This window comes from Martes martes (genome assembly GCF_963455335.1).
Source record: "Martes martes genome assembly, chromosome: 10".
Lineage (NCBI taxonomy): Eukaryota > Metazoa > Chordata > Mammalia > Carnivora > Mustelidae > Martes > Martes martes.
The window spans coordinates 55,556,619-55,568,820 of record NC_137898.1 but is presented as its reverse complement, the minus strand read 5'-3'; the positions used below and the strand labels follow the sequence as shown (position 1 = coordinate 55,568,820).

General features: G+C 41.5%; 1 protein-coding gene across 1 annotated transcript; it reads right to left on the bottom strand.

Annotated features, from left to right (window-relative positions):
- Positions 1–1,069: 1,069 nt before the first annotated feature.
- LOC308350854 (olfactory receptor 52H1-like) lies at positions 1,070–2,008 on the bottom strand (the record flags this gene model as incomplete). The annotated part of the gene is made up of 1 exon (XM_080816321.1): positions 1,070–2,008. One exon carries the CDS (start codon positions 2,006–2,008, stop codon positions 1,070–1,072), a length of 939 nt encoding a protein of 312 aa, XP_080672447.1.
- Positions 2,009–12,202: the final 10,194 nt, after the last annotated feature.

The following is a 12,202-nucleotide window of genomic DNA, read 5'->3' as shown; positions in this document are numbered from 1 at the left end:
GATTGTTGTCACACAGGAAAAGAGCATACAGTCAAGCCGTAGTCTCTGGGTCCACAAAAACAATCTTTCTTATTATAATTCTATGTTGAGAGTTACTGTAGTATGGTGGATCTAATCTCGTGTGAATGGGGTGGGAAAACAGTAGAAGTAGAGAGCTCATGTAGAACTCTGGTGTTTACGTTCAGAGGAAAATGAGGAATGTTGAGACGAGTGTGGGGAGAGAGGAGATGTTCACACTCAGTGGGAACTCCAAGAGGTTGTATAGAAAGAAGCGATAGGCTTTGAGGGCATCTTAGAGCTGCAAGAAAACCAGACAGCAACTATTGTCAACATCTGACAAACACCAAAAATAGTTAAACTTTGACGAATTCAGTGACTGAGTGACTCCTTCTGACCCAATTATAACCATGCTAAGTTTGAAGAGAGAATGAATCATACAAACAGAGATACACGGTTAGCAGTAGCTGACATCTCTTTGAAGATAGGAAGAGGAAGAAGAGACTTGCACCCTCAGTTCTTCCAAATGCCCAGGTTTCAATCCCACATCTTAGTCTGTACCTATTTCTCCTTCTCATTGACCACAGGAAGTTAGGATTATCTTTATGTTTAATTCTTAGGGGACTCTGGCCACTCACATCTCATTTGGCTTTCTCAAGATTGAGTGAAAAATGAGCATTAGGTTCCTGATTGTCTTCATCCTTTGTCCAAAGTAAATGCCTGCTGTCTTGCATGTCATGATTATTTGCCATTCATTTATATGATAAACATTCTTTATGCACCTATGACATGCCACAACCCTTGTTCGATGTTATCTAGAAATGAATTGGAGTAACCAAATATACTCATACATACTATTTTCTATGCTCACATTTATTTATTTATTTATTTTGCAATGGAAATACCTGATTAGATTCTCTGCCTGAAATAACAGAGAAGGAGAAGCATAGCTCTGATTAATAAGGAACTTTTTCATCTGTCCCTTTTCTGGACCCTTGGCCACAGATTCATTCTCTAACCTAATATACACTAAGAACTTGCCCCTACCCACTCAAACTTTAGACCTATATCACTAGCAACCCTGGGGAAAGAGCAAAAGAATGACTTTGTCCCGGATTTGCTTGGTCTTTACTCCATAGACAATAGGATTGAGTGCAGGTGGGATGACTACATAGAGGTTGGCAAAGAGGATGTGAAAGGTACGAGGGACATTATGCCCAAAACGATGGGCAAGGATGGAGAAGAATGCTGGTATATAGAACATGAGGATGACACAGACATGGGACCCACAGGTGCCAAGGGCCTTCTGGCGGGCATCCCGGGAGGGGAGACGGAAGACCGCACAGAGGATGAGGGTGTAGGAGACAGCAATGAGAATCACATCTGAGATGACCGTCATGATGGGAACACAAAAGCCATACCAGATGTTGATGGAGATGTCAGCACAGGCGAGCCGGGCAACACCTATATGCTCACAGTATGTGTGTGGGATGATGCGTGTCCTGCAGAACGGTAAACGATTTACAAGGAAAACACATGGAACAAAAACACAGAAACTTCTGAAGGAAATTCCCACAACAATTTTGATACTCATCTTGGGCGTCAGAATAGTGGTGTATCTCAGGGGGAAGCAGATGGCCACGTAGCGATCAAATGCCATGGCCAGGAGTATAGCTGAGTCCAAGACAAAGCTGTAGTGCAGAAAGAATAACTGGGTGAGACAACTAGGAAAACTGATTTTCTGGGGACCAAGCCAGAAGATGGTAAGGGTTTTGGGGACACATGTGGTAGACAGTATCAGGTCTGTCATGGCTAGCATGGAAAGGAAAAAGAACATGGGTGCATGAAGACTCTGCTCCACAGCAATGAGGTAGAGAAGGATACTGTTGCCCACAATGGCCACGAGATAGATAAAACAGAAGGGGATGCTGATCCAGGCGTGGTACTGCTCAAGGCCAGGGATGCCCGAAAGGGTGAAGTCTTCTGTGTTGTAGCTGCTCAGGTTGTACATGGCCAGTGTGGTCTGAGTAATAGATTCTGTATCTGAAAAACAAATTGTATATAATGAACCTGAGTAAATTGTATGGTAAATCTTCCTCCACCATCTCCTTTCGGCCAGCTCTCCTCCTTCCTGTCTGCTAAGAGTGAACCTCCTAGTGTTAGTAAAAGCTATGCTCATTTCTTCAAGAAAGATTCCCTAGACACAATATTCTGGTAGTAGTCACTCAGTGTTTCTGGAATTTTCTTCATACTGTTCAAAATGTTATTTCCACTTTAGAGATAACTATCCCTTAGACCAATGTAATTCCTTGCTATACTGATGTGAGTAGAGAAAACCACAATCTAACCATGTACAGAGAAAGAAACTAAGAAAAGTGGGGTACGATGGGAAAATAAGGAGATAATTAACAATGACAGATTCCTACTAGAGGCTAGGCTTTACACAGTATCATCTCACTTAGAATAACTTTCTGAGGTAAGTATTTTCATCCTCCTCATTTATTTCTTATTGTTTTGCTATAGAATCTAACACTGTGACATAACCTTACCCGAGATCTCATCTTGCATAACGGACACAGCCAAGATCATTCCAGTCCACAGCTAATCCTCCTTTAAGCTGTCGTGCCATGCCAGGGGATTTCTCGGGGGACGACACACTGTTAGATGCCAAGCGCTGAGAAGAGGCCTGGGATATAGGGGAGTCAGTATGGAAAACAGCAGTATGTCCAGCACACTAACATATGTGGGATTTGCAGACCAGAATGTTCTTTGAGATTGATGTTCGGTGCCTCACCTTGGAGAACAATATGGAAAATGGATATGCACTCAGCCTACAGCCCCCTCTTAGCACTGAATGGGGAATATTAAAGTGCGCCGTTGATTATTACAGGAGGCCCTCTAGTGGAAGAAATATGGAATTGATGCATTCTAAATCCCAGGCCAAGTTAAAAGGAAACAAGCAACCCCTAAAACGAAACTAATATTTTTGGAAACCTTCAGGACACTATACAAGTCTAAAACTCTTTAAATGAAATCACTTCTAGAATCCTCTTAAAAACCCTACAAGACAGGTAATAATGTTGTCTACATTTCGAAGATACAGAAACAGAGGCCCAGAGAAGTTAAGTGACCTGCCAAAGGCCACATGACAAGCAAATGTGAGAGCTGGGAATAAAGCCTGGGGAGTATGTTCATAGACTCTCATGTGATAAAGGAAATTCTCTATAGAGTGTATGGCAAATGGCAGATACATGATATCTGTAGAGCAGAAGATATAAAATCAAGTCACATGAAGAAAACACAGACAAATCCCTTATGAAACTACAGAAATTTGCTGTGTGTGCAATCTACAACCACAAACGCAATGACAACATGAACACATGGACGCTGATGCAGAGAACAAGTTGGTGATTGACAGAGGTGGAGGAGGGGCTTAGTGAAATGGGTAAGGTTGGTCGAATGTACAAAATTCCAGTTATAAAATAAATAAATGAGTCCTGGGAAAGGAATTACAGCATGGCGACTCAGGTTAATAATAATATATTGTGTTTTTGAAACTTGCTAAAAGACTAGATCTTTAAAATTCTCAACACTCAAAAAAATTGGAACTCTGCATAGTGATATGTATAACTAGACATACTATGCTAATCATTTCACAACAGGTTTAACATCCTTGTCAGACACCTACCCCAAACTTTTCCCTCGAAGTATGATAACATCATCTTTTTTAAAAAGATTATTTATTTATTTATTTGACAGAGAGAGAGAGAGAGAGAGAGAGAGAGAGAGATCACAAGCAGGCAGAGAGGCAGACAGAGAGAAAGGGGGAAGCAGGCTCCCTGCTGAGCAGAGAGCCCAATGCAGGGCTCAATCCCAGGACCCTGAGATCATGACCTGAGCCGAAGGCAGAGGCTTCACCCACTGAGCCACCCAGATGCCCCTGATAACATCATCTCGAATGGCTTCATTTTGTTCCTCAAAGGTCAGGTACCCAATTCTAGGACTCTGTCTTGAAGAACTGTAACTTAGAATTCTCTGGCCTCATTAATCGCACATTTACACATGCTAACTGTGTATCTGCTCAGGGTTCAGTGATGACTAATTTGTTCTTCAGCAACCTTGAGCTCTCCAGGGTATTCACTTTTTCACGACTTTTCATTCACTACCCTGGTGTCATTGCATTCCTCTTTTCTAGGTTCAATTCTGATTCATCATGTCAACCACTCTCTTATGCATATTTTGCTTGTCCTTGCTCCACTGACCTCCCATAACGTATGTTTGCAAAACTCAACTCCTAGATTCACCAACCTATAAGTCCTTCAGATCAAGATGGAAGGCACTTAACTAGGTAAATTTGTGTTTCCATAATTTCATGATCATTAATCTTAAGTTTAACCACAATACTGCCCAATGACTTAACAACATGATCTTTGCAGCTCAATGTGCCTGGATAACTTTTTTCTTGCTTTTCTCCAATCATATCCGCCAACCCCAACTCCCTTTTTCTCAATAGATAATCCTTCATTTTACTTAACACAGAAATTTGAAGACATTGGATATGAAATCATGTAACACAGCCATCACATCTACATGTATATGTATATACACATAGACACACATATATATGTATTCTGCTTTTTTTTTTTCTGGTTATAATTGGGGGAAATATCCCTTTTGTATCCTGGCCCCAAAACCAACCCATTCTCTCTCTCTCAAATCTTCCCAGTATTCATTACCATTCATTCACATTCTTGTCTTGGTCTTCAATCTATGCTTTTAAATTTTGTACTCTTTCAACATTTAAACGATTAGAATGGCTCAAATATTTTCTAGTCTAAATTACACAGAAACAATTATATTCTCTCACCAGAGCTAGATACATAGTTCTCTACACCACGTACATGCTTCTCATGTGCTACTTACACTTTAACCCATGCTAATCTCATTTCTGTCCTCACCTTTCCACCAAAGCAGTTTTTGCTAACATTACTAATGAAGTCCATGTCCCATCTGAGTCCTGGCTGAACTTTCAACCAGTATCTGACATTATTCACTACCCTCCACCCCCCATCTTGAAACATCCTGTCAATGTCTTATCACAACGCTTTGGGATTTTCTTCAACCTCACTAACATCTCATATCACCTTTCACCTGTTCTTCCTATTCTATGTATCTTATGGCCTGGGGTTCCTCAAGGCTCTGCTTCGAAGCCCCCTATTCTTCTCTTCACACTTTTTTTGATTTAGATCATCAACACCTAAGATCCCAATTAATAGCTATATGTGACATCTCCCAGTGTTTTACGTCTCCCTTACAACTTACAAGACACATACTTTCAACTCCTTTCTGGATATCCTCTTATGGATCTCATAGGCACTCAAATGTAATTTTTCAACAATAAAATCAAACTCCCTCACATATCATCACTAAACTTTTGGTCCATACTGCATCCAATAATTCAGGGAATATAAGCAACGTGGACTCAATAGAGGGACACAGCTAAAGCCTCTCATCTTCCCAGTTCAGGACTGTTTCCTCTCCTGGAAGTCCTGCCTTGTTTCTCACTCAACAGCAACTTTCTTCTGGGCAGGAAAAGCTCCTCTGCCACTCACACAGCTCATCTGACGTGGGTTTCCACGCCCACTCTGTGAGGGGGTCCTCCTTCTGACTCCATTCACACATGCACACCTTTTTCCTGGCATGAGTCACAGGGGGCCCTGAGGGTGCACAGACCTGCATGATCCAGCCACAGACTGAGACTCACCTCCCTCCATCTGCTGCCTCCTCCACAGGTTCCAAGCCAGAGCCCATTTCTCCCTCTCCCTGCCCTCTTGATCCTTCTCACAGTGCTCCGTCCTCCTCAGAGGGCGCACAGACTGTGTCCGCCTAAGGGGCTTGAGGGACAAGTATTTCCTCCAGGGAAGAGCAGAGCAAGGAACATTACATGCAACTGGAAGCAGTGACCCAGAAAGAAGGCAGAGAGGGAGAGCCAAGAACAGAACTGCGGCAGCGAGTGTTCAGTCCCAGCTCTGTCATAGGATTTGGAGGGAATCGAATGAGCACTTTGGCCCTTGGTTTAATCAGAATTCATGATCCCCATGCTCCCTGTAGAGGAGGCGGGAGTGAGAGGGAAGTCAGGAACAATGTTCTAGTTTTCCTCGTTCCCATGTACTCCCCCTCAGCACAGTGATTCAGATCTAGAGCGGGCTCCAAGGCCACATTTTCTAGGTTCAGACCCTCCTTCTGCCACATACCAGCTGTGGGACTTTGCACAAGAGACTCAGCTCCTCTATACCATGATTTCCTTTACCTAAATTGGGGAAAAGGAATATTGTGAGGATAAATGAATGAAGAAAATCTTGTAAGGATAAGTAAAATAACATATGTAAAGTAATTCTGGAACTTCTGGACAAGGTGGTAGAGTAGGAAGATTCTGAGTTCACCTGGTACAGCCATAGCCCCAGATACACCCATATCAGTTTAACCAACCCAGAAAATGACCCAAGGTCATGTGGAACCGGCTCTCCACAGTAATTGTTAAGAGGAGGCCACTTCAAAGGCCTTTTTTGAACTAAAGTATATGACTTGAAATATGAAATGGTTTTTTCATCAAAAAAACACGATGAAAAATGAATAATGAATCAATCAATTCTACCTAAAACACAGTCAATACCCAAAGCATATTAAATAGAATTGTTCTTGTTATTATAATTTTAACGTTCGTACTATTCCTGAAACTAGTCCTATTGAGACCTTTTTGATTTCATCCTTAGTTCTCATTTCATAATGTGATCAATCATCCTGTGATATATCTTAAAAAAAAAAAAAGAAACAGAAGAGATAGAGACTTAAACTGATGATATTTGAAAGCAGAATGGTCTTGAGTTTGGGAAAACCAAATGGCTAAAAGTAAGGCTGAAAGATTTAAATTAGATCCGATTAGATCAAACTAGGAACTTTCTTTGCCAATGGAGCCAAGAAAAGCAGGTTGAATACAAGACTGCTCCAAATAAAACAGAGAACATGGTGGTGGTGTCCATTAATCCCTGCTCCTAGTCCTCAATCTGTACCTTCCATGTTTTTCTGACCCAGAAACAGTGATAAGGGAGTGGACCCATCAGACCCAGTCCTCAAACCAAGCAGTCGTACTGGCCTTCCAACACAGGCTCTCCTTGGCACCCCAAGATTGTTCTTTATAAAAGAGTGTGACACTACCTCTTTCTAGCATGACAAAAAGGCTTTCTGAAGCATGCCCATGGGGATTGGCACTACTAGCAGGACCTTCAATGCTGGGATCACTATGAGATAAATCCAGGTAAGGCACAGCTGGGAGAGCTCTTCGGGAGCCCCCAGACCCTGTCTAGGGTGTGACTGGTCTTGGCTGAGGAATTCCTGCTGCCAGTGGGCCAGGAGCTCTCACCTTGTGCTGCGGAGGTGGGATGAAAGATGAGGAAGGGGCGTTCAGCCTCCATCTACCCAGGGCTGCTCCAGTCCCTGCTGCTCCAGCTTGTCCATTCAGTAGTCAGTGCACCGGTGACCTGGGGACTCCAAAGGTGCTCCGGGGGCAGGCCTGGGGGAGAGCAGGTATGAGAGGGAAGGATTTATGTGTCTCTTCTCTGGCCATCAGGGGCATGGACCCTGTGTCCCTGGTTGGATCGAGAACCTGTGAGTCACAGCTGTGCACTGCTAATGAGGGGTTAGCAGAGGTCTGTAGTCATCTCCACTGACTCTCCTGGTCCCCCCAGGTTTCCATGCCTGATGCACTCAGATACTCAGATCCCGGGAAAGGAAGACTCAGAGCAGGGAGGTCTCGGCAGACCCCTTGGGAGGAGCACAGCACACGCAGATGGAGACTTGCTTCATGCTCCACAAATAACAAACCCAGTTGCCCCCTAGACATGGACAGTCTCACTGTAAGCATTGTTTCTGCCCCTTAGGCTGATATTCAGGCAAAGCAGCATGGTGGGAAGAGCCTGGGCTGTTGAATTGGGCAGACATGGGGTTGAATAGGTTCCACTACTACACACACTGGAGCAAGTGTCTTATTCTTCTGACCCAGTTTCGTTTTGGTTTTTTTTTTTCCCTTTCTACAGTGCCGATTTGTGGACATTCCCGGAGAGGTGGTGTGAAGACTAGAGCAGCATCCCCATGAAGACATGGAGCACCAGCATGGCGCCTGAGCTTGGGAGAGCAACACAACATTATTCAAGGTTGTGTGGCTTGCAGAGTCAGCTTGAGGACAAACTCTGGCTCTTTGAGATGCCTGCTGGCCCACATGCAGTACCAGGTGGACTGTCATAGTGGACGTTTAGTTTCACAACTCTCCCCTTTCTCGAAAATGCCCTGGATCCCACTTATTGGGATATAAGAGGATGTGGTAATACCAGATATTTCAAAATATGTCCTCTACAGTTTGTATTTGATTTTTTACCTCGTTTGAAAGAATTGTTTTGTGTTTACACTGTCACAGAACAAACTTACATTTTACAAAAAACAACAAAATCTTTATAATATTGTTATCCTTTGTTTTAATATTCTACAACTGTCCAATAACCTCTTCTCATGTCCGGCCTTTCCCTTCTGGAGTGTGTGTGTGGATACACTGGAACTGGAGGGTGTGAGAGCAGTTGCTGAGATACGGCCCAGAGACAGAAACAGCAAGTCCACTCTGCAAACATGACTGTTTACTCCTACGAGTTCTAAGTGGGGAATCCATCCTGCACTGCTGTTTGTGGGAGTTCTTGACTAGACAGGCTGCCCGTTTTACAATGACCACATCACATGTACAAGGGAGTAGTTAGGGATACAAAAGCCAAATTCCAGAACAAATTAAACCAATAAATTAAAGCTGGAAAAGTCTATTTCATTTCTACTTGATGAATGTACAGATATTGCTAGCATGAAAATTATTTTTGTATGTGTGATATCAATATGGCAGTGATATGAAGAAGAACTAGTCTTTCAAAAGTTGCTGACAAACCCAACCATCTCTGAACTGTTATAAAACTGTGGAGGTTACAATATCAACACATGTGGTCTAAGTTCTAAATTTGGAGTAGAAGTATGTTCTGAGGGAGCAGTGATAGGAACTGATAAACACTATAGGAGCCGATGAGATTATGGAGCTCACATTGGAATACTTGTTAGGAAAAATAAGTCAGCTAAAGTGAATAACGTGGTGAGTGCTACAAGCAAGAATTTGGAATTGCATTAAAGTTAATGTGTTACATTTCAGATGACTCTCTTTGTTGTGTGATAGGACAGAAACTGATCAAAAATAAAAAGGACTGCCTAATGGAGATTAATTGTTATTGTGGGGAAAATTCTACTGAGATGTGTGAACCATGGGCTGAAATTTTAGTGTTTGTGAAAAATTAAAAACTATTTTGTTCTCTGCCCCCTTTTTTCTCTTTAAACTCTTTAAATTTTAAAATTTTATTTATTTTATTGAGAGAGAGAATGTAAGCAGCTGGAGGGGCATAGGGAGAAGCAGACTCCCTGCTGAGCAGGTGCCCCGATGGGAGACTCAATTCCAGGACTCTGAGCTGAAGGCAGACCCTTGATTGACTGAGCTACCCAGGCACCCCATGGTCTCACCTCTTAATGGAATGATGGGGCAGTCAGATTTTCTTATCGACTATCTTTGGTATCCTTAATATGTTTAATAATCTCATGCCATATATATGCCATATGTTTTTCACTAGTGGATGAATTTTAGAGGTAAATAAACGAGTTAGAAATTTGGAAATTTCTATAAAATTTCAGAGTTTCTTTAAAATGTTATGATGTCAGCCATAAAATAACAATGTCATCAATAAAATGAACAGTTGTATGGTAGGCCTCTGCAAAAATTCATCACTGAACCACAGACAAATTTAATAGAATGTTTTAGATATTCTTTTCCATTAAAAAAAAATCCACATGGAGGAAATTAAAGGATTCTAGATCCATTTCTTTTACTGAAAGATCATTTGAATTTAATGTAAATGTATAGGATAAACTGTTGGAAGAGACTACCAAAGTATAGAGGGTAAATAATGAACACAGAGCATTGCTTGCCTAATTTTATTGTTTTTTTTTTAATTTTTCTTATTCTATTTATTTACTTGACGAAGAGTGAGTGAGAGGGAGCAAGAGAGGGAGAAAGAATCTGAATCAAACTCTGCACTGACCACAGAGCCTGACATGGGTCTCAATCCCACAGCCGTGAGATCATGACCTCAGGTAAAACCAAGAGTCAGACACTTAACCAACTGAGCCACCCTGGTGACCCCACTGCCTAATTTTAAATAAAAGATACAAATAAATGTCCTTAAAATGATGAAATGATGTACTTAAGTGATGGCCTTTAAATTCATGTCTTCCATCATTATTAATAGACCTTTTGGAGACACATGACTCTACCACTAACAGTAGAAATGCAAAACCCAGGCAAAGAATAACCAAAAAGAAAAAAAAAAAAGGCTTAATCATGACAATTGCCTGTAAGTACCATTCACATCAAGACAAACCATGTTAGATAAAATGACAAAAAAACATGCAAGCTCATTTGATACATTAAAATTTTAAATATGATATACATGGCAAGGCATTACTTCAGAAGTATATATAGGCTTTTACTAGGAGGCTTTCACTATTCCACTCATAGCTTTTTATTTAATTATAATTGCAGAATGACAAACTTTCACTATATAACATAAATGCTCAGTAAACGTCACTATGCACACTTTCAAGAAACAGTATGCACATTTGTGCAAGTCTTTCCTTCGTTTCCTGTGTTTATTCTAGTAATACTTATATTTTATGCCTTTGGATACAATAATAGATATGTATGATTGTATGATTCTATTTTAGCTCTGCATTTATTTAACTGCCTTGCTGTGTGCTTTGGAAAAATCACGTTTATTCTGCAGGGTCAATTGCTTCCTCCTAGAAAGAAGTTTGAATAATTCCAGTCCCATGGGACCTGGCCGTGCTCCTCCTTCTCCCTTCTCTGCTATCGCCACCTCACTGTGCTCTAGAAACACTGGCCTCCCTTCTGCTCACAGTCATGTCATGCTGTTCCCAGCCCCAGGTCCTTTGCCTGTGCTGTTGTCTCTGCCACTGTCCTCATCGCCCATGCGTGGTGCATCACTGTATTCACTTCATTTTTCTATCAGTTACATTCTCTTTGAAAGCAAAGAGTTTGTTCTCTCCTGCCCCTTGTGTGTCACTCTCCAGAGATTATAAGCTCCCTAAAAGCGGGACAGAGTCTCTCCATTATTAACTGTCATAGCCTGAATGCGTAGAACCTTGTAACAATACAGTGGATACTCAACAGATAATTCCAAATTAATGAATAATGAAAAAAACAAGGATTATTGTAAGAACTCTAGATCTTGCTTTGAATATGATATATACTGTCGCCTCTAGTGAAATCTTTGTGCAATTAGATCTATCTTACCACGCATGTGTTACTTTCCTCTAGAGTTCCTCTGTTGGTCCCCCCTGTGCTGCACTGATGTGTCTGATAATTGATTCTCTCTCCAGCTCAGGAAACACACCCATAGCTAAGAGCCCCACAGCCTCCATCCAGTGGAGTTAAATGTCTACTTTACTGTCCCAGTGAACTGGCTCGTCATCTCCTGACACTATCTCTGCAGCTCCCTTCCTCAGCGTGTCTTAGAGTCAAGAAGCTATGCTCCTCCACCAACCATCCAGCTATCAATGCTGACACTGAGAAATCTTAATTTCTTAATTTCTCTCCTCCTCAATGCGGCACTGCTGGTAGACCTCACTGCTCATAGCACTTAACTGAAGGACTTCATGTGTTGGGGGCATTGAATGGAAGCTGCAGACATACACCATGAATAAATATTGAATATTATTGTAAATTTCCTCAGTCCTTCTACAAACCCCCTTAATAATGCATTATTCATTAATATTTTCACTTTTAGTCTCTCTTCTTCAGGGTTTCTGCCTTAACACATTTTTCTCTCCATAGTTGCATATCTTAATTTCTAAATTTGTATTGCTTTGTCCTTTTAAACTAAGTAAACTCTATGTTTCTGTCTCTTTTTCCTGGTCTTAACCTGTGCTCTTGCATATTCCAACAGACAGGTCATCGAGGAATTTTTTATACATAGAACATCTCCCTCATACAGCTCATACCATTTTCCTGGTATGCAAAAGCACCTGTAAGCAGTCTCACCATACATAGAATTAG